Source organism: Leucoraja erinacea, chromosome 10, assembly GCF_028641065.1.
Source record: "Leucoraja erinacea ecotype New England chromosome 10, Leri_hhj_1, whole genome shotgun sequence".
In the NCBI taxonomy this organism is placed as follows: domain Eukaryota; kingdom Metazoa; phylum Chordata; class Chondrichthyes; order Rajiformes; family Rajidae; genus Leucoraja; species Leucoraja erinaceus.
In genome coordinates, this window is record NC_073386.1 from 60,446,820 (window position 1) to 60,470,808 (window position 23,989).

The 23,989-nt window shown below is 44.4% G+C and overlaps 1 protein-coding gene across 3 annotated transcripts in view; it reads left to right on the plus strand.

Moving 5' to 3' along the window:
- The window catches only part of ptprc (protein tyrosine phosphatase receptor type C), a 209,506-nt gene that overhangs the window by 85,098 nt on the left and 100,419 nt on the right, over window positions 1-23,989 (plus strand). For 2 of the 3 annotated variants that reach the window (XM_055642453.1, XM_055642454.1), the window contains 5 exons: window positions 5,154-5,228; window positions 6,930-6,959; window positions 12,635-12,913; window positions 15,209-15,322; window positions 19,385-19,522. In XM_055642453.1, the coding sequence (XP_055498428.1) occupies window positions 5,154-5,228; window positions 6,930-6,959; window positions 12,635-12,913; window positions 15,209-15,322; window positions 19,385-19,522 (636 nt within the window). Of the gene's footprint in view, window positions 1-2,460; window positions 2,937-5,153; window positions 5,229-6,929; window positions 6,960-12,634; window positions 12,914-15,208; window positions 15,323-19,384; window positions 19,523-23,989 lie in introns of those variants that run through there. The other variant, XM_055642455.1, reaches the window with a different exon arrangement.

Sequence of the window (23,989 nt, forward strand, 5' to 3'; positions counted from 1 at the left end):
GTTTCTAAACACTTTAACTCCCTTCCCATTCCTACACTGACCTTTCTGTCCTTGCCCTCCTCCACTGTCAGAGTAAGGCCCAGCACAAATTGAAGGAACTGCAACATATTTCGCTTGGGCAGCTTACACCCCAGCGGTATGAACATTGACTTCTCCAACTTCAAGTAACTCTTGCTTTCCCTCACTCTCCATCCCTACCCCACCTTAGTTCTCCAATCAGTCTGCCTGTCCTCCTTATCAAATTTTATCTTTGCGTGCTTTGTGGTCATCTTCCTGTTGCTAATAACGATCTATTATGAATTTTCCTTGAACTTTGTCCTCTTTGATGTCTTGTTTTCACACCTTACCATTCCATATCTCTGTGCCTCCCTCTCCCCTGACTCTCAGTCTGAAGAAGGGACTCAACCTGAAACATCGCCCATTCCTTCCCTCCAGAGATGCTGCCTTCCTGCTGAGTTGCTCCAGCATTTTGTGCCTATCTTAGGTTGCCCACAGTGATAGCCAAGTATTTCATTTTTAAATCAATATGTTTGTCTACCACGTGTTTGAACTGTATTGCCTGTTTCTGTTCACCTTGAAAGACAACAAATGTAGTCTCTCCCCAGAGGTTCAGTCCAGTTGGGAAGGAGGATGCTGCAAGCCATTGCTCCCGGTTTCTAGTGCAGCCCGGATTGTGGGCTCAATCTATCTGCCCGTGTGTGTCATGGACCACTCACTCCTCACCCTTCTGTTCTCTCAACAGACCACTCATCACGCACACCCACCAGCACCGCTTCATCAGTGACAACAGCTTCAAGTATGTCCACGAACACCCAATGGCCTCCACTGCCGATCCATGACTTGTCTCTCAGTCTTTTCCTTAATTCATGTTCATAAGTGATAGGAGCAAGAATCAGGCAATTCAGCCCATTAAGTCTACTCTGCCATTCAATCATGGCTGATCTATCTATCCTTCTTAACTCCATTCTCCTGCCATCTCGTTAAAACCCCTGACACCCGTACTAATCAAGAATCTATTTATCTCTGCCATTAAGATATCCATTGACTTGGCCTCCACTCCCTTCTGTGGCAATGAATTCCAGATTCACCACCCTCTGACTGAAGAAATTCCTCTTCATCCCCATCCTAAATGAACATCTTTTAATTCTGAGGCTACGACCTCTGGTCCTAGACTCTCCCACTTAATTGCGTTATAGTTCACACGTTTCAGACTATACCGTCATGTTGACACGGACATTGTGGGCCAGAGTGCCTGTTCCTGTGCTGTACTGTTCAACAATCTCATTGACAAACCTTTCTCGCTAGTTATCAGCCTAACGTTTTCAGTTCTGCTTCTCTCGTTCAGAACCTCTGGGCAGTTTCTCACCCGCCCACCGAGATAGTCATCTCTGCCCAATTGGGAAGCGATCATGGTGTGCGTGTCTGTCTTTCCTTCCCCATGCTGCTCCACGTTCCTGCACCATCCCTCCAACCATTCACTCACTGTAACCATAGAAACATAGGTGCAGGAGTAGGCCATTCGGCCCTTCGATCATGGCTACTGTTTCTGTACTACTGCTGTGAGGTACAGCCATTCATCCAGAGATCACTGTACTGAGATCTTGCGACATAGTCTCAAGGTAGACACAAAGTGCTGGAGGAACTCAGGAGGACGGGCAGCATCTCTGTAGAAAAAAGGTGGTTGACATTTCGGTCTTCAGTCTGAAAAAGGTTTCTGACCCGAAAGGTCACCCACCCTTTTTCTCTAGAAATGCTGCCTGACCCGCTGAGTTACTCCAGCACTCTGTGAAATGTCACCTATCCATGTTCTCCACAGATGCTGCCTGACCCGCTGAGTTACTCCAGCACTTTGTGAAACGTCACCTGTCCATGTTCTCCAGAGATGCTGCCTGACCCGATGAGTTACTCCAACACTTGGTGTCTGTCTCTGCCAAGGTCCTCCCCTTGAAGTCGAACCACCCATAAACAGTACAACACCAGAACAGGCTCCGCAGCCCAGAATGTCTGTACTGAACATGACACCAAGAACAGCTCTGCAGATGGTCCATATCCCTCCATTCCCTGTATAACCATGTGCCTGTCTAAAATCTCTTAAATGCCACTGTTGTATCTGCCTCTGCATAAATAAACTTGCCCCGCATATCTCCTGCAAACCACCCCTTTAAGCTTAACCTATGGCCTCTAGTCTTCTCCTGGGAAGAGGTTCTGATTGTTGACCCTATCTGTGCCCCTCATCATTTTATATACTCCCATCAGGTCTCCCCTCAACCCCCATGTTCCAGGGATAATGATTCAAGTCATGGTTTATTGTCGTGGTGTTCTGGCTTCACTTCTTATTAGAGTCAAATTGTAATATTAAAAACTACAACCTCCAAATAGACTCCAAACTACTTGGGGGCATTACATTTTGACTTTGTACAAATATTGTCTATTTATTTGTCTGTTTAAAAAATTATATTCTGAACATTTTTTGCTGTTAATTATGGGTTTTCCAGAATACTATGTTTATATATCTGTTGTGCTGCTGCAAGTAAGAATTTAATTGTTCTGTTTTGGGGCAAATGACACTAAAATGCTCTTGCCTGGACTCCTGAGTCTTGAGCCAGTTGTTCTCCGGGGATCTGCTGGATTACCTGCCTACTCGGTGTGGTCATCCATTTTCTCCCTTGCTGCATGCTGTTGAGCTGCAAGGTGCCCATTCCCTGTTGCATGCTCCCTAAGAAACATCCCTGGGTCATCTCCAGCATTCGCGGTCCAGCACCAGTGGTAGCTCAGACCGCATGAGGCACTCTGGTCACCCCAGAGTGGAATGTGTGTGTGGGAGAGAGTTTATATCGGTGGCTTGTATTTCTGCTCACTGTTTTTGTTTCTTCCAGCAGATCGCACTACTCACGCACCCTCCAGCACAGCTTCAGCAGTGAACACAACTAGCTCACGTATGTCCACAAAGAACTCTGACCTTGGCAGCAACGTTGTGTTCAAGTGTGCAAGAGTGACTTGGATTTAGCTATTGGGGGTCACAGAATCAAGGGATATGGGGAGAATGCAGGAACGGGGTACTGATTTGGGATGGTTCAAAGGGCTGAACGGCCTACTCCTGCATCTATTTTCTATGTTTCTACGTTTCACTCCTCGAGGAATTTAAATCAGCTCAAACACTCATAACGCCCTGTCCCACGGTACGAGTTAATTCCAAGAGTTCTCCCGAGTTTGCCCTGATTCGAACTCTGAGATTTACGGTAATGGCCGCTCGTCGGCACTCGGGAAATGGACATTTTTCATCATGTTGAAAACTCTCCACAAGTCTTCCCGAGTACCTGCCGTTAGCGCTAAGAGGCGTCCCCGAGCTCCGACGTACCCGCTACGTTTATTCTCGTGCTTACCACGTTTGATTTTTTTTTAAATTCGGGAGAGCTCTTGGAATGAACTCGCACCGTGGGACACGGCTATAACATTGCCTGGCTGTTGTTTTGATGGTGTTCACATCTCTCTATCTAGCACGGGACCTTTTATTGGTATGAAGCATCCTCTTGTTATGTTCATGGTAAATGATTGGTATTATAGTGCTCATCAATTCAATTGAAGCACCCATTGAGGGATCAGAATAGAGCCATTGAACTGTGCTGTACAGAAATTGCGTCAGTGCGCCACGGTGCCGCGGCCTCGTGCCCGGGAGGATCCAGAGATGATGGAAGTCTGCAGGCCGGATTATTACTGGATAAAAAAATAAGCCGCGGGCCGGAAGATTTTGGGTTACGGGCCGCATTCGACCCGAACCATCACCTATTCCTTCTCTCCAGAGATGCTGCCTGTCTTGCTGTGTTACTCCAACTTTTTGTATCTACCTTCAGTTTAAACCGGCATCTGCAGTTCCTTCCTACACATCAACACTTTGTTGTTTCTTTAGACCAGAGGGTGTGGATTTCGAGGATCTGTTGACACCTAGGATAAGTAGATTTAGGTTTATTAGTATCACATGTTCTGAGGTAAAATAAAAAGCTTTGATTTACATGTTAAACAAACATTACAGATATTCCACACATAGATACAATCTGTTCAAACTCAAGTTCAATATGTAGAGCAAAGGGGAAGATACAGAGTGCAGAATATAGTTGTCAGCATTGTAGCACATCGGTTCCAGAGACAAAATCCAATGTCATCAACGGGGTAGAGTTGAATTGGACGGTACCCTAGCTTGTGGACGGACTGTTCAGAAGCCCGATCATTGAAGCATTAAGAAATGGTGCTATACTTAAAGGTGGAAGAGAGATTTAGAAGAGTAGAGAGATTGAATAGGATGGTAGTAGATTGTGTGCTGGGAACAGCATGCAAAATGCCGTTATGTTGCGGCATAATTTCAGTTTAGTTTATTGTCACGTGTACAGAGGTACAGTGAAAAGCTTTTGTTGCATGCTAACCAGTCAGTAGGAAGACAATACACAATTACAATCAAGCTATTTACAATGTATAGATACATGATAAGTGAATAACGTTTAGTGCAAGATAAAGCCAGCAAAGTCCGATCAAGGATAGTCCGGGGGTCACCAATGAGGTAGACAGTAGCACTGCTCTCTGGTTGAGGTAGGATGATTCAGTTGCTTGATACCAGCTGGGAAGCAACTGTCCCAGAATCTGGAGGTGTGCGTGTTCACACTTCTTTACCTTTTGAATGATGGGAGAGGGGAGAAGAGGGAGTGGCCAGGGTGAGACTGGTCATGATGATGCTGCTGGCCTTGCCGAGGCAGCGTGAGGTGTAAGTGGAGTCAATGGAAGGGAGGTTGGTTTGAAGGAGGTTCAGAGATTTCACCAAAATCCAGAAACAAGAAGTTTAGAGATGAGGTGCGTAAATTACTACTCCTATTGTTGCCCGGGGAAATGGTCACTATCGGAATGACACAACTGATATTTGTCACTTGCAGTTGCTTCTTTTAAGGGTGTAATATGCCAGTCCGCAAGCAAATTGGTTTTGATCGCATTTTCGGTTTGAAGTTAAAATACTGCCTTTCTCTGCTGCCAAGCTGAGATGTTGTGGCCCAGCAGGCTGATTTTGAATGTTCCACTTCATTGCATGTTGCCAACCTATTAGGGTGTGGAATGGTAGCTGGTGTGTCAGATATGTGCACTTTCACTTATTGACTTTGATCTTTCTGCAGGCACAGGTAACACAACAGCCACCTACAACAGCACCGCAGTGCCTACTGGATCCACTCCTAGCACAGCAGTCCAAAGTATGTCTATCAAACCATTTGCACTCCTGTCCGGTCATTGACTAATGCAGAGAACCTTTCTTCTTGCTAACATCTCTCGCACCTGCAAGCAGCATTGACAGAATAAAGGACAAATGAAGACTTCAGTTTGAGATTGTTGGTAGACACAAAAATGCAGGAGTAACTCAGCGGGTCAGGCAGCATGACAGGAGAGAAGGAATGGGTGACCTTTCAAGTCAAGACCCTTCTCCAGACGCAGGTTGATTTTGTCAATGGAAACTTACTCGTAAAAAAACCCAGAGAAACACAGAACTGCAAAATATGTGCACAAAAAGACAAAAAGTGCTGGAGTAACACAGCCGGTCAGGCAGCATCCCTGAAGAACATGGATAGGTGAAGGTTCGTGAGGAAGGGTCCCGACCTTTAACGTCACCTATCCATGTTCTCCAGAGATGCTGCCTGACCCGCTGAGTTACTCCAGCACTCTGTGAAACATCACCTATCCATGTTCTCCAGAGATGCTGCCTGACCCACTGTGCTACTCCAACACTTTGTGTAAAATTTCCATGAGCATTCAATACTTCCTGTGGTCGTTGCCTTGCATTCTGACCGTTGTGCCGTTAAACCAGTGAGTGATTGGATTTGGAGGATAAAAATGAATCACAGTTCCATTGGCAGCGAAGGATAAATTATTCTTCTGGTAGAGAAATAAAGCCAGAACTTATGTAAGCAGGTAAAATTCAAATGCTTGGTTAGTGAAGCTTTTATCTAGCTCCAGATACAAGGAAGGTAAGAAGTGAATTGCATGATTCCATAGTGCAGTATATGTGGCTGCCATACTAACTACCCCTGGGACCACTTCCCACCACACCTCCCATCTCCTCAGCTCTAACCCAAGGATAGTCCATAACATGTTAGAACATTCTAAACAACCTACCAATGATTGTAAGCCCAAACATGTTTATTCCAATTTACTACTTTTCAAACTATGCCCTATTGAGAGTAATTGGCTGGATTATTTTTGCATTTAAAGTGCCAAAAGTGTAATTTAGGTTTGAAAGTTAAGAATTTGAATATAGAAGTTGGGATGTAATGTTAAAATTGTACAAGGCATTGGTGAGACCAAATCTGGAGTATGGTGTACAATTTTGGTCGCCCAATTATAGGAAGGATGTCAACAAAATAGAGAGAGTACAGAGGAGATTTACTAGAATGTTGCCTGGGTTTCAGCAACTAAGTTACAGAGAAAGGTTGAACAAGTTAGGGCTTTATTCTCTGGAGCGCAGAAGGTTAAGGGGGGACTTGATAGAGGTTTTTAAAATGATGAGAGGGATAGACAGAGTTGATGTGGACCAGCTTTTCCCATTGAGAATAGGGAAGATTCAAACAAGAGGACATGACTTTAGAATTAAGGGACAGAAGTTTAGGGGTAACATGAGGGGGAACTTCTTTACTCGGAGAGTGGTAGCGGTGTGGAATGAGCTTCCAGTGGAAGTAGTAGAGGCAGGTTCGTTGGTATCATTTAAAAATAAATTGGATAGGCATATGGATGAGAAGGGAATGGAGGGTTATGGTATGAGTGCAGGCAGGTGGGACTAAGGGAAAATAATTGTTCGGCACGGACTTGTAGGGACGAGATGGCCTGATTCCGTGCTGTAATTGTTATATGGTTATATGGTTAATTCAAATCTGTAACAGACTGTATTCTGTTCTTAATTCCAGCTTCGACAGAACCTAATGATCAGAACTGTGGTAAGAAAACGTTTTAAACAATGCACACAATTGATCAATTCAATCGAATGTCTGAAATCATGAGAGAAATAGGTCGGGTAGATGCACAAAGTCTCTTACCCTGAGTGGGTGAATCGAGGATCAGAGGTCATTGGTTTTGATGCATGCTGGGTGTCTATTCGTGGAGCGCAGGTGGATGAGGGGTGATTTCTTATAGAGGTGTATAAAATCATGAGAGGAATAGATCGGGTAGGTGCACAAAGTCTTTTGCCCGGAGTAGGGGAATCGAGGACCAGAGAGCATAGGTTTAAGGTGAAGGGGAAAAGGTTCAATTGGAATCTGAGGGGTAAATTTTTCACACAAAGGGTGGTGGGTGTATGGAACAAGCTGCCAGAGGAGGTAGTTGAGGCTGGGACTATCACAATTTTTAAGAAACAGTTAGACAGGTACATGGATAGGACAGGTTTCAAAGGATATGGATCAAGCGCAGGCAGGTGGGACTAGTGTAGATGGGACATTGTTGGCTGGTGTCGGCAAGTTGGGTCCGAGGGCCTAGTTCCACACTGTATCACTCTATGACTATAATTGGAAATTATTCATTGGGGATCTCTCTACTTTATCTAGTGATGGAATGGCACATCAGCACCGCCAAAAAGTTAAATGTCGTTATTTTGTTCTCTAGCCACGCGATACGTATGTTTATTAATGCTGTACACCGGCACCATTTTGTGTACAAAAAACATTGATGGTTCAGATCATAAAACGTTTGTTTGCAGTGATTTTTAATTGATGATGCTAACCTATAATATCAACTGGCACATCATGCTTTGTCCATTATAAACTGGCATCTTTATTGCTAATACGAATAGAGTAATTGAATCATAGAGTGGTACAGTGTGGACACAGGCCCTTCAGCCCAACCTGCTCAAACTGACCAACAATGTCCCAGCTTCACTAGTCCCACCTGCCCGGGTTTGGTACATATCCCTCCAAACCTGTCCAATCCATGTAAGTGTCCAGCAATTTCTTAAATATTGCGATAGTCCCAGCCTCAACTACCTCCCCTGGCAGCTTGTTTCATACACCCACCACCCACTGTATGAAACAGCTACCTCTCTGATCCGTATTAAATCTTTTCCCCTTCACCCTATACTACCTCTGTTCTCTGGTCCTCGATTCTGATTTTATACACCTCCTTAATATCACACCTCATCCTCCTGCACTCCAAGGAATAGTGTCCCAGCCATCTCAACCTCTCCCTATAGCTCAGGCACTCTAGTCCTGGCAGCATCCTCATGAATCATCTCTGAACCCTTTCCAGCTTAACAACCTCTTCCCTGTAACATGGTGCCCAGAACTTTGCACAATAATCTAAATGCAGCTTCACCAATGTTTCATGCAACTGCAACATGATTGAAGGAACCATGCACTTGCACTCCTAGATCACTTCCCAGAGGCCTACCATTCATTGTGTAGGCCCTGCCCATGTTAGACGTCCCAAAATGCAACAGCACCCTTTCTCTGTATTAAATTAAATCACCATTCCTCCGCCCACCTGGCCAATCGATCCAGATCCTGCTGCAATCTTTTACAACCATCTTCACTGTCTGCAAAACCACTCACTTGTGTATCATCAGCAAACTTGCTAATCTTGCCTGTATGGTCTCATCCAAATCATTGATATGGGATATAGATGACAAAAAGTCACGGACCCAGCACCAAACCCTGAGGCACACCACTAGTTACAGGTCTCCAGTCCGAGAAGCAAGCTTTTACCATCACCCTCTGCACCCTTCCATGAAGCCAATTTTCTATCCATTCAGCTCTCTCTCCTTGGATCCCAAGCGATTTAACCTTTCAGAGCAGCCTACCGCCTTGTTGCGGCACCTTGTTGAATGCTTTGCTGGTCCATATATACAACATCTACAGCTCTGCCTTCATCTTCAAAAAATTCAATCAGATTTGTAAGACACGACCACCCACGTACAAAACAGTTTCTGAAAACATTTAAAGTTGACATTCAAACATTTAATTAAAATGCCATTTTATGTGTGATAATAGACAATAGGTGCAGGAGTAGGCCATTTGGCCCTTCGAGCCAGCACCGCCATTCAATGTGATCATGGCTGATCATCCACAATCAGTACCCCGTTCCTGCCTTGTCCCCACATCCCCTGATGCTCCCAGGTTTTGAAAATGGGGATTATTAACCATGGTCTCATTGAAAGGATTTGTGCAGGAAATCATGACATTTTCCTGCCTACATCATTGGGATGTGGGAGGAAACCGGAGCACCCGGAGGAAATCCATGCAGTCATAGGGTGACCATGTAAACTTCGTATAGACAGCACCCATGGTCAGGACCCAACCCGGGTCTCTGGCAGTATAAGGCAGCAGCTCCTACCACTGCACACCGTGGTGTCCAAAGAGGGCTCTTAGGGAACATTTGTGTACAAGGACAGCTGAACTACAAGTAACCAAGTCGAAAAAAATTCCACCTCCGTTCCTTTTTGTCAGAAACGTAGCCATTAATCATTTGGCCCTTATTTTAGCAGCATATTTTATTGGTGGATTGTGAACATCACTGGCTGGAACCTCCTCTTAGATACCAGCTGGATGACAATAGACAATAGACAATGGGTGCAGGATTAAGCCTTTCAGCCACTCGGGTCAGCACCACCATTCAATGTGATCATGGTTGATCATCCACCAATCAGTACCCCGTTCCTGCCTTCACCCCATATCCCTTGACTCCACGATTTAAGAGCCCTATCTAGCTCTCTCTTGAAAGTAACCAGAGCATCAGCCTCTGAGGCAGAGAATTCCACAGACTCACAACTCTCTGTGAGAAAAAGTGTTTCCTCGTCTCTTGGATTACCCCTTATTCTTAAACTGTGGCCCCTGGTTCTGGACTCCCCCAAAATCGGGAACTGCTTCTAGCGTGTCCAAACCCTTAATAAACATAGGTTTTAATAAGATCCCCTCATCCTTCTAAACTCCAGAGTATACAAGCCCAGCCGCTCCATTCTCTCAGCATATGACCGTCCCGCCATCCCGGGAATTAACCTTGTAAACCTACGCTGCACTCCCTCAATAGCAAAAATGTCCTTCCTCAAATTAGTGGACCAAAACTGCACACAATACTCCAGGTGTGGTCTCACTAGGGCCTTGTACAACTGCAGATGGACCTCTTTGCTCCTATACTCAACTACTCTTGTTATAAAGACCAACATGCCATTCGCGTTCTTCATTGCCTTCTGTAACTACATGCTTACTTTCATTGACTGATGAACTAGGACCCCCAGATCCTCCTCACAGTTTCCACTGCCACCCAGCTTTGTGTCATCTGCAAATTTGCTAATGTTACTTTGAATCCCTTCATCTAAATTATTGATGTGTTTTGTAAATATCTGCGGTCCCAGCACCGATCCTTGCGGTACCCCACTAGTCACTGCCTGCCATTCGGAAAGGGACCAGTTAATCCCTACTCTTTGTTTCCTGTCTGCCAACCAATTTTCTATCCATGTCAGCACCCTACCCCCAATACCATGTGCTCCAATTTTGCCCACTAATCTCCTATGTGGGACCATATCAAATGCTTTCTGAAAGTCCAGGTACACTACATCCACTGGCTCTCCCTTGTCCATTTTCCTAGTTACATCCTCAAAAAATTCCAGAAGATTAGTCAAGCATGATTTCCCCTTTGCAAACCCACGCTGATTCGGACCGATCCTGTTACTGCTATCCAAATGTGCCGCTGGAGTATTTTATAATTGACTCCAGCGTCTTCCCAACCACTGATATCAGGCTAACTAGTCTATAATTCCCTGTTTTCTCTCTCCCACCTTTCTTAACAAGTGGGATAAAGCTACGCTGGAATCCACACGAACTGATCCTGAAAATATAGAACATAGAAAAATGATCACCAATGCACCCACGATTTCTCGAGCAACTTCCTTAAGTACCCTGGGATGCAGACCATCAGGCCCTGGGGATTTATCAGCCTTCAGTCCCATTAGTCTACCCAACACCATTTCCTGCCTAATGTGAATTTCCTTCAATTCCTCTGTCACCCCAGATCCTCTGGCCACTAGTACATCAGGAAGATTGTTTGTGTCCTCCTTAGTAAAGACCTGTTCATCTGCCATTTCTTTGTTCCCGATAATAAATTCTCCTTTTTAAGTCTTCAAGGGACCAACTTTGGTCTTTACTAATTTCTTTCCTCTTCAAATACCTAAAGAAGCTTTTACTATCCTGCTTTATATTCTTGGCTAGCTTACCTTCGTACCTCATCTTTTCTCCCCATATTGCCTTTTTAGTTATCTTCTGTTGCTCTTTAAACATTACCCAATCCTCTTGCTTCCCGCTCATCTTTGCTACGTTGTACTTCTCTTTTATTTTCATACTGTCCCTGACTTCCCTTGTCAGCCACGGTCACCCCTTACTCCCCTTGGAATCTTTCTTCCTCTTTGGAATGAACTGATCCTGCACCTTCTGTATTATTCCCAGAAATACCTGCCATTGTTGTTCCACTGTCATCCCTGCTAGGGTATCTTTCCAGTCAACTTTGGCCAGCTCCACCCTCAATGGCTCCATAGTCCCCTTTATTCAACTGTAACACTGACAACTCCGATTTACCCTTCTCCCTTTCCAATTGTAGATTAAATTTGACCTTATTATGGTCACTACCTAATGCCTCCTTAATGTTAAGTTTCTTTATCAAATCCTGTTCATTACATAACACTAAATCCAGAATTGCCTTCTCCCTGGTAGGCTCCAATACAAGCTGCTCTATGAATCCATCATGAAGGCACTCCACAAAGTCCCTTTCTTGGGGTCCAGAACCAACCTGATTTTCACAGTCTACCTACATGTTCAAATCACACATAACTACCATATCAATACCTTTGCAACATGCCAATCTTAACTCTTGATTCAACTTGCACCCTATATCCAGGCTACTGTTTGTGGGCCTGTAGATAAGTCCCATTAGGGTCTTTTTACCCTTACTATTCCTTAGTTCTATCCATACTGACTCCACATCTCCTGTTTCAATGTCACCCCTTGCAAGGGACTGAATTTCATTGCTCACCATCAGAGCTACCTCACCCCCTTTGCCCACCTGTCTGTCTTTTCGATAGGAGGTATACCCTTGAATACTCAGTTCCCTGCCCTCTTGCAGCCATGTCTCTGCAATTCCCACATCATACTTGCCAATTTCTAACTCAGCCTCAAGCTCGTCCACTTTATTTATTTCAATATTCATATTAATAATTGCATTCATTTACAACACTTTGATCTCCGTATTCACCTCCCCTCTCGCACCACTCACAATTGGCCCTAACCTTACTCTCTTATCCTTTCTCGAACTTTCCTTCCCATTAATTCGAGTCTTTTGTAACTTTTCCTGTACTCACTTCCCCTTCAACTCCATCTTTATAATCCCAATTAGTCAATCCCTCCCCCCCCCCCTCCCCCCCCCGCCGCCACTATTTAGTTTAAACCCACACGTATCACCCTAGCAAACCTTTATTGTTGCCTAACCATGCAGGCTGTTGTTAACTCATTGTTTAAAAAGGTTTTTTGTAACTCTATGTAATGAGAAACTATTCAGGACTATTATATATAGAACGATATTTTGTTGACCAAAATTTGTTGAGTTGTCCTAAAGAAAACTTCTCATATTTTTCTTTCAGAGGATTATAATCTTTCTTGCACTGTAGCTAGTGTGTGGGATACATCTTTCACTCTGAAGATAACATCCAATATCAATGATAATTTCAACATTACTGTGAAGGTGTTCACTGATCCCAACAATACCAATCGTCATGTGTTCCTATGTAATACGACTCCAAAGGAATGCTTGGTAGAAGTAAAGGGTCTTAACTCCTGTACCAACTATGAAACATCCATATTCGCCATGAATTGCACCATACCTTGCAATAACACATCAATAATGACCAACCCAGAAAAGGGTAAGTGTTGTGTGACTCAATATGTTCCACCTAATTCAAAATAACATCCCCAAGTTCAAAGTTCAAAAGTGATTTGGCCAGGGAAGGCAGGGGTGGCGATGGAAGTAGAGTGGTTGTGACTGGAAGTCTGTAACCTGTGGTGTTCTCCAGAGATTAGTACTGGTCCTTCAGATTGTGTGATGTCATTTCGGCCGGCTGTTTCATAAGTTTACAGACCAGTCAAAAGTTGGCAGAGTTGTGCATTGCAAGGGAGGTTGTCAAAAGACCCAGAAAGATGTAGAACACTTGAGGGAGTGGGCGGGGAAATGCTGGTGGTGTTTAACCTGGACAGGTGTGAGGTGTCACACTTTGGGAGGTCAAACGCAAGAGGAAAATGCACAGTTAACAGACACAAAATGCTGGAATAACTCAGCAGGTCAGGCAGCACCTCTGGTGAAAAGGAATAGGTGACGTTTTGGGGCGAGACTGAGAGTCAGGGGAGAGGGAAACTAGAGGTATGAAACGGTATAAAGATCAAATTAATGAAAGGTATGAAAAGAGCAAATGAAAGCCAGCAATGATGTGCAAGGAAAGATGGAGCCCACAATGGTCCATTGTTGGTTGTGGAGAAGGTGTGATAATGAGTGGATACAAACAGTGTAACTAAGCAGGACAAGAGTGAAATTAATAGGATGGCTAAAGTGGGGAAGGGATGGAGAGAGAGGGAATGAAGTTAGAGAAATCAATATACATACCTCTGGGTTGTAGCTGCCCAAGTAAAATATGTACACAGTTCATGGCATGACCTTTAGGAACAATGACATATGGTGGTATCTTGGGATTCAAGTGCACAGCTCACTGAAAACAGTAACAATAGTACATAGGGTGGTAAAAGCATACAACATTCTTGCCTTTATTGATTATGGAATTGAATATAACTATAACTGGTGGTGCAGCTGTATAAAATAATCGTGGTATGTTATGCAGTTCTGGTCACCACATTACTGGAAGGGTGTGGAGGCTTTGTAGAGGGTGTGGAAGAGATCTTGGCAGAACACTGCTTGTATTTGTGAGTATTACCTCCAAGGAGTGGATGAACAAACTTAGATTGTTTTCTCTGGAACATTAGAGGCTAAGGGGAGATGTGACAGGAGCATAATATGTTATGCGGCATAGATAGAGGTAGATTTAGTATTGTCCCCAGGAAATGTAAAAATACTGGAGGATATAGTTTTAGGATGAGAGGGTGGAAGTTTAAAGGAGATTTGTGAGCCAAGTTTTTGTTTGCTGGAAGTTGTAGGTGCCTGGAATGTGCTGTCAGTTGAAGCAGACATGGCAGCGACATTTAAAAGACACATGAACAGGCAATGGATGGACAGATACAGACCATGTGCAGGAAGATAGGATTAGTTTAAATTGGTCCCTTCTTCTTTAAGCCTTTAAGAGTCTGGAATTCATGATGCAGCTTTTTCAGACTTTGGTCAGGCCACGTTTGGAGTATTGCGTGCAGTTCTGGTGGCCCATTATAGAAAGGATGTGGAGACTTTGGAGAGGGTGCAGAGAAAGATGCTGCCTGTATTAGGGAGTATTAGCTACAGGGAGAGGTTAGACAGATTTGGATTGTTTTCTCTGGAACACAGAGGTTACAGCGAGGCTTGATGTAAGTATATAAAATTATGAAACATCGATAGAGTAGACAGTCAGAATCTTTTTCCCAGGATGGAAAAATAAAATACGAGAGGGCAGAGCTTTAGGGTGAGAGTGGCAAAGTTTAAAGGAGATGTGTGGGGCTAGGTTTTTTTATACAGAGCGTGGTAAGTGCCTGGAACGTGCTGCCAGGGGTGGTAGTGGAGGCAGATACAATAGTGGCATTTAAAGATACATTTGTATAGGCACATGGATAAGCAGGCGATGGTGGGATTGGGATTATATGCAGGCAGATAAGAGTTAGTCATGGCATCATGTTAAGCACAGACATCGTGGGCCGAAGGGCCTGTTGCTGTGCGGTACTGTTTTATATTCAGCACACTCAGCGTGGACCAACAAATCTGTACCGATGCTTCCCTGTTGTATGTTCAATGTTCGAACTTTTATATAAGGGATAGACTTTAGAATGCCTGTTTGTATTGCCAACTGCCCTTAATAAAATACACATTGGACATATGCTGCAACGATGCAGAAAAACAATAATACCCTTTTTCATCCCTTTATATTCAAATGTTCACTATCTTCAGAACGTGGAGCTTTAGTACATTTTCAGTGTGATGAATGAAAACTTATCAGGTAAACATTGTTTTTGAATAATTTATTTTCAAGGTTCTTTCAGCATTGAACCAGATAAAAACGATCCGCATACGTTCTCAGTGGTGCCAGAAAATGATTCACAAAGATGCAAAGTGGAATATCATTGGAATTGTACCCAGAACAAAGGTAATTATACAATACGATGGAATTTTATTTATCCCAGGAGGGAAATTGATCTGCCAACGGTCACAAAAACACAAAATACATGAAACATGAAATTAAAGTGGCGAGCGGAGAGGATTGGGAATGTTCAAAGATTGGGGGTGGAGGGGAGTCAGTCTACCCCACGATAGAAGGGGGAGGAGTTGTACAGTTTGATAGCCATAAGGAAGAAGGATCTCCTGTGGCGTTCAGTCCTGCATCTTGGTGGAAACAGTCTGGCGCTGAAGGCTCTCCTCAGGTTGATCATGGAGGGGTGAGCTGTATTGTCCAGGATGCTCTGCAGTTTGAGGAGCATCCTCCCCTCCATCTCCCATGAATCCCACTCCGCCTCCAGGACGGAGCCTGCCTTCCTGATGAGCTTGTTGATCCTCTTGGTGTCCGCAGCCTTCGCCCTGCTGCCCCAGCACATGACAGTGAAGATGATGGCACTGGCTACCACCGATTGGTAGAACTTATGCAGCATCTTACTGCAGACATTGAAGGAGTGGAGTTCCTCTTCTTATAACATTCATCACATTCTCTGTTTAGTTTATTTTAGAGATAAAGCTAGGAAACATGGGCAGGTGGGACCAGCGTAGATGGGACACCATGGTTGACATGAGCAAGTTGGGTCTAAAGGCCTGCTTCGTACTGTATGACTCCATGGCTCTACAATTCCTGTGACATAGGAAGGATATGTTGCTAAAGTAATAAAACGGATTATTTCAAAGATAGAAACAAAGTGCTGGAGTAACTGAATGGGTCAGGCAGCATTTCTGTGGCGTTTCTGGTTGAGGCCTTTGCCCTACCGGGTACGCTTTGATTATGGGCTGTGTCAGGAAGTGAAGTTGAGCAATGAGCAGCATCCTCACGATGGATCAGGACTCATCTTCCCCACGATGGTAAGCATGGGCAAAGTAGTAGATGGGACAAGGGTATCTTTACACCTCATGTACAAAGGTTCAATCGCACAGTTCCTTCTGCGACCGTACAAAGATTAAAACTTTTAATATTACGACATGTTTGTTAAAGTTTAAGAAAGCAAATTTATCAATAAATTAGTTACCCCGGTTCTTAAACAGCTTAACTTGCTTATAGCAGGAAGATAACCTGCCACAGACACCAACAGCATTGAGCGATGTGCATAGCAATGGTTTTGTGTCTGCGAACAAAGCACTGGTGATTTGTAACATCGGTCAGCAAACCAAGCTACTGGGCTGAAGGTTGGCACAACATTTTGGAGTAACTCAACAGGTCAGGCAGCATCTCTGGAGAGAAGAAATGGGTGACGTTTTGAGTCAAGACCCATCTTCAGACTGCTGTTGGTCTGTTCTCTGGGAAGGCAGGGTTGAAACGCAGAGAAGCTGTAATAAACATAGAAGCATATGCTTCTTAATATGCCTTCAGCCCTACTTGCCCACACCAGCCAACATGTCCCAGCTGCACTCGTCCCACCTGCCCGCATTTGGCCCATACCCCTCCAAACCTGTCCTATCCATGTACATGTCTAACTGTTTCTTAAATGTTGGGACCCTGCCTCAACGGCCTCCTCTGGCAGCTTGTTCCATACACCCACCACCCTTTGTGTGAAAAAGTTACCCCTCAGATTCCTATTAAATCTTTTCCCCTTCACCTTAAACCTCTGGTCCTCGATTCATCTACTGTGGGCAAGAGAACCTGATCTCTTCCTCTCATGATTTTGTACACCTCTATAAAATCACGCCTCATACTACTTTGCTCCAAGGAATAGAGTCCCAGCCTGTTCGACCTCTCCCGACAGCTCAGATCCTCCGGTCCTGGCAACATCCTCGTATACCTTCGCTGAACCCTATCCAGCTTGGCAACATCTTTCATATAACATGGTGCCCAGAACGGAACACAAAACTTTAAATGATGCCTCTCCAACATCTTATACAACTGCAACATGACCTCCCATCTTCTATGCTCAACATGTATTGGTCAATGTTTAAATCATTGATAATGCTGAAATACAGTGGACAGTTTTGAAATCAATTGATCAGAAAGATCTGTGGACAGTGAAGAGGCTGCAAAATATCTTCTCAAGGGTGGTCTCAGGATTTGAAGAAGGAGGGACTGAGAGGGATTAAACTGGTCCAGCTTTTCTCTTGACAAGGGAAGGCTGAGGGTGGAGGTAGTAAAACAATGAACAAACCTGATGGGATAAATGCCGGGAAGACTTATCCACATGTCATAAGGTCATAGGGTTATTAGTGACAGGAGTAGAATTAAGCTATTAAGTCGGCCTATTTGATATGCAGATAATTGGACAAATGCCAGAGATGAAAAGATAAAATGTGTGAGGTAAGGTCATAAGTGCTACAAGTAGAATTAGGCCATTCGGCCCATCAAGTCTACTCCACCATTCAATCATGGCTGATCTATCTCTCCCTCTTAAACCCATTCTCTTGCCTTCTCCCCATAACCTCTGATACCCACACTTATCAAGAATCTATCCACCTCTGCCTTAAATATATCCACTGATGGCCTCCACAGCACAAAGAATTCCACAGATTCGCCACCCTCTGAATGAAGAAATTCCTCCTCATCTCCTTCCTATAAGAACGTCCTTTAATTCTGAGGCTGTGACTTCTAATCCTCGACTCTCCCACTAGTGGAAACATCCTCTCCACGTGTGATGAAACAGAAATGATTGGTGATCAATGCAAGGCCACTGAAGATACTAATAGAGAATTCAAGAGGGTTTTCTTCATTCAAATAGGGGTAAGCTCAGTGCTACAAGGAATAGTTGATGCAAAGATTGTGATGAGGTGAGGGTAAATAATTAAATGAGGAAAAAGGCCTATGAGGATGAGCAAATATGGGTCATTTCAGTTTGAGCAGTTTAGTTGCTTATTAAACTCTTTTGTTGCATGCTTTCCAGTCAGCGGAAAGACAACACATGACTACAATCAAGCCTTTTACAGTGTAGGTTTAAGAGTGTGGAGTGGTTGTACTTTGAGTTGGTAGATTTCCTTCTGTGGCCAACACACAAACAGTCACCTGGGTTGGGCGCCATCTTGGAATCAGATGTGGTGTGCCGACTGCGAAGAGATGCATGTGGCACATACCTCCAGTGTGATCAATTTATGTGCTTCAGTCTCAACATTATTATAACATTGTAGCCTAGAAAGACTTAAATGTATTAACAGAGAGTAGCTTGTGTAGCCTATAGCCCAATGGTATGAAGATTGAATTCTCCAATTTTAGATAACTGGTCAAACATCCCAACCAGCCCCATCTGAACACACATATTCTCTCACTCACTTCACCCCCCCCCCCCCCCCCCCCCCCCAACCCCCCCCCCCCCCCCCCCCCCCCCCCCATGCCCTTGAACCAGAATTCCTTCCTCTGGCTTCACAATTCACACCTGATCTATCCTTAATACAGAACTAAAGGACGTTCTTTTAGGGAGGAGATGAGGAGGAATTTCTTTCGTCAGAGTGTGGTGAATCAGTGGAATTATTTGCAAACAGACGGCTTTGGAGACCAAGTCAGTGGATATTTTTAAGACAGAGATCGATAGATTTTTGATTAGTACGGGTGTCAGAGGTTGTGGAGAAAAGGCAGGAGAATGGGGTGAGGAGGGAGAGATAGATCAGCCATGATTGAATGGCGAAGTAGACTCGATGTCGAATGGCCTAATTCTGCTTAGGACCTTACCTCACACATTTTATCTTTTCATCGCTGGCATTTGTCCAACTGTCTGCATATCAAGCCCCCCCTGCCCGTATATACTAAACACTCCCCGTTCCACCACAATCAGTGTGAAGAAGGGTCCCGATCCAAAACGTCACCTATCTATGTTCACAAATGTGTAAGAGGGAACTGCAGGTGTTGGTTGCATGTTTTATCCATGTTCTCCAGAGATGCTGCCTGACCCGCTGAGTTACTCCAACACTCTCTGAAACGTCACCTATCCATGTTCTCCAGAGATGCTGCCTGACCTGCTGAGTTACTCCAGCATTTTGAGTCATTATTTCTTAAATGGATTGGCATTTTTGTCATTTGTTTCATTTGGCCTTTCAGGAACAAATAATTATTCAATGAATGGACGAAGTATCAATATTACAAATCTTTGTGATCAACATGAATGTAATGTCACAATCCGTAATTCCAACAATTGGACAGAATTGATACCGACATCTCCGATAGTACAACGTCCAGGTAGGCATCCAAGATTGTAATGATTTATGATGATCAGAATTCCAAAGAACTTTGGTCCAAGGATGAGCAGAGAGCTTTTCCCTTTGGATTTGGTGGACCTTTGCATTGGTTGGATTGTAATGGCCATGTTCTTGTGGCCAATACCTGTTGGGAAAGCTCAAGGCATCTATGTTTCTTTGAGTGGTCCTCAAAGAAGGAGCAAAGACAAAGATAAATTTACACTGTGCATTCTGTCTTCTTATGCAGCTGAAATTTTGCTTTGAAAAGACTATGGTCAGCTTCTTGACAAGTGTGCCCTGCTGCACACCCTACACCAATACCTGAACTCATAAATAACACCACTTACGAGAACCACCCTCAGTGTCCCCAGAAATCATTGAATCCCTTATACCAATGACCATTGCCACACAGTCCATCTACAGAGCACACTGTGTTAAGCAAAACATTGACCGATTTGATTGCTGAGGCAAACTTGTTTTGTGGAGTTTAGTTTGGAGATTCAGCATAGAAACAGGCCCTTCGGCCCACCGAGGCCATGCCAACCAGCGATCCTCATACACTAGTTCTATCCCACACTTTAGAGACAACTTACAGAGGCCTACAAACCTGGACATCTTTGAGGTGTGGGAGGAACCTGGAGCACCTGGAGAAAACCCTTGCAGTCACGGGGAGAACGTACAAACTCCGTACAGACAGCACCCACAGTCGCTTGGCCACAGTGCCGCCTCCGCTGCTTGTTCCTGCCTTCTGCTCTGAAAGCTGTCAGATAAATGAAAGGATATTGGTTTGGTTTTTTCCATTCTCAGAAAAGATAGTTCATTATTGATGGTACGGATGTAATGATCAAATCTCTGTGGAGGATTGGTGAATACTCCATTATAGGAAGGATGTGGGGTCTTTGGAGAGGGTGCCGAGGAAGTTTACCAGAATGTGGCCTGAATTAGAGGGTTTCAAGTACATGGAAAAATTGGAGAGGGGTGCAGAATTGAATAGAATACATTTTATCAGCCAAGTATGTATACATGCAAGGAATTTGCTTTGGTGCTTTGCTCGCAAGTAACAACACGATATACTGTAGACAATTAAAAATAAAACATTATAATTTAAACATGTGAAGAATGAAATAAAATACCAGAGCACAAGGAGGCAACAGATTTTTGGCTGTCGAGTAGAGCAACTACTCGTGGAAAAAAAGCTGTTACGTCTGGCTGTGGCGGCTTTGACAGTCCGGAGTCGCCTTCCAGAGGGAAGTGATTCAAAGAGTTTGTGGCCAGGGTGAGAGGGGTCAGAGATGATCTTGCCCGCTTGCTTCCTGGCCCTTGTAGTGTACAGTTCATCAATGGAGGGAAGGCTGCAGCCTCCAGATGTCGTGCTTGGTGGCTAAGCCAAACCAGACCATGATGGAGAAAGTGAGGACAGACTCTATAATGGCAGTATAAAACTGGGCCATCATTGCCTGTGGCAGATTGCGCTTCCTCAGCTGCTGCAGGAAGTACATCCTCTGTTGGGCCTTGTTGACTGTGGAGTCGATGGCAACCCCCTATTTAAGGTCCCTGGAGATGATGGTTCCAAGGAATTTAAATTACTCCACAGATGTGACTGTGGTGTTGTTGATGGTGAGTGGGGTGAGGGAAGGGAGAGCTCTCCTAAAGTCTACAATCAATTCCACTGTCTTAAGAGCATTGAGCTCCAGGTTGTTGCGATGGCACCAGGACCCCAGCTGTGACACTTCCTGTCTGTGGGCAGAGGAGGTTTACCAGACACCTGCCTGCATTAGAGGGTTTCAACTAGAGAGAATGGTTAGACAAATGTGGATTGCTTTCTTTGGAGCAAAGGCAGCTGAGGGGAGACCTGGTTGAAGTATATACAATTATTAGGGGTGTAGATAGAGTAGACAGTCAGAACATTTTTCCCAGGGTGGGAATATCAAAGACCAGGGTGACGGTGAGAGGGGCAAAGTTTAAAGGAGATTGTCAAGGATGGTGAGTGCCTGCAACGTGCAGCCAGGGCTGGTTGTGGAGGCAGATACGATAGCGGTGTGTAAGAGCCTTTAGATTGATATGCAGGGAATGGAGAGATATAAATCACGTGCAGGCAGAGGAGATTTGTTTATCGTGGAATCATTTGCAAGGAAGGCGAATGCAATATCAGCATTTATTTCAAGAAGGCCAGAATACAAAAACAGGGACATAATGCTGCGATTGACAATGGTTGTTTAGTATGGGTTATCAGGGGTTACGGGGAGAAGGCAGGAGAATGTGGTTGAGGGGAGAGATATATCAGCAATGATTGAATGCCTGAGTAGACTTAATGGGTCGAAGGGCCTAATTGTGCTCCTCAAACTTACAAAGTTATCATGTTCGTCTTGAGCATTGTAATCAATGTTGGGAGCTGGTTCTGTACTCTCCTGCTGGTTAGCCGTTCTTCACACACTGAACTGCAACTGCTCTGAAGCATTCTGCTACAACCCTAACCTGTGCACTCACACCATCCTACACTGCATTAAATGTAAGCAGTACATGGCCCAACAACATATGTAGATCTATCGGGACTTTACACACCCATATGTTTCATTCGTCCCAGGCCAATGCTCTCTCATGATTGAACCTCTCGTGCACCAACTTCACCATCCACATTTGCATGCCCGTTATTCAACACGGCGGTCCATCAACATGACTGAGATCTGTGCATCAAGATAGAAAGTAGAGATACAGCATGAGAGAGCACTGTGGGGCAGAGGAAGAGTTGCTGCCTTGCAGTGCTAGCAAACCTAGTTCAATACTGACCACTGCTGCTGTCTGGACAGAGTTTGTACGTTTTGCCTGTGACAGCATAGGTTTTCCCCGGGTGCTCCGGTTTCCTCCCGCACTCCAAAGATGTCTGTGTTTGTGAGTTAATTTGGCTTCAGTAAAAACTGTAAATTATCCTTAGCGTGTAGGATAGTGCTAGTGTAGGGGGTGATCGCTGGTTGGCACAGACTTGTGGGCAGAAGGGCACGTTTCCACGCTGTATTTCTAAACTACACTAAACTACGCATTGAAGCATGCATTTTGGCCCAGGGTCATCACCGACTGTGAACTACCCATTTATGCTAAACCTACATGAACCTAATCCAATGTTATTCTGTCTGTGTTGTCCTCAACCCCCCATGCTTACTCCCAGATTCTATCAGTCACCTACACACATGAGGCAATTTACAGAGGCCATTTAACCTACCAATTAACCTGACATCTTTAGGATGTGAAGTCTTTGGGAGGAAATCAGACCACCCGAAAGAAACACAAGCGGTCACGGGGAGAACATGCAAACTCCGTACAGAAAGCACCCATCATCAGCATCGAACCTGGGTCTCTGGAGCTGTGAGGCAGCAACTCAGCTGTAAGGCAGCAGGTACCACTGCACCACCGTGCTGCTCCCTCTGTCCTTCACAAACCCGTGATGAAACAGACTTTGAGCTAACTATTATTTAGCTTTAGGTCACAGCTCTACCAAGGCGATTCAGTAAGGAATGAGTTCAAATACTTTTAAAGTAGTGTGGGCAAAATAATTGTACGACTGTTTTTACTAATACTGGACGTGTTCCATTTTACAGTACCAAACAAGCCGACTATTTTGGAAGATGATGTTGGTAATACATCCATTGTAGTGAGATGGAATAAAACAAATACTGACTTAACATACAATGTTTCCATTAATGGTAAGAGCGTTTCTGCAAAGTGCTACTTTTCTATAAATGTGTGTTATTTTTAGATTGGGTAGGAAGGAACTCCAGATGCTGGTTTACCCCCCACCCCACCCTCCACCTCCACTTTCAGTCTGAAGAGAGATTGTAACTCGAAACGTCACCTCTCCATGTTCTCCAGAGATGCTGCCTGACCTGCTGAGTTACTCCAGCACTCTGTGTCTTATTATGGGTTGTGTCAGCTCAGAACTTGTCACAGCAGTTCCTGCATTGGTATCCAATGACAATCACAATAATACTTTATTAACCAAGTATGTTTTACAACATACGAGGAATTTAATTTCCCAAGTCTGTCATACAAATAAAAAGCAACGGAACACACAAAACACATTTTAACATAAATATCCATCACAGTGACTCCTCCACATTCCTCACTGTGATGGAAGGCGAAAACAAGTTCAAATCTCTTCCCTTAGCGCTCCTGCAGTCGGGGGCCTCGAGCCCTCCGTTGACGGGACTATCTTGACTCCCGTAGCCAGCGGCGTTTGGGCCCCCCGCATCAAGTCGATTAGCTCCTGCATCCCTTGTGCCAGACAATAAGGCCCTGGGTCGGGCGGGTCGAGATTCTGAGCCATTGGAGCAACCTTCCACCATCACCCTCTGCTTCCTTCCATGGAGCCAATTTACTATCCATTCAGCTATCTATCCTTGGATCCCATGCGATCTTCAGAGCAGCCTACCATGTGACACCTTGTTGAATATTTTGCTGAAGTCCATGTACACAA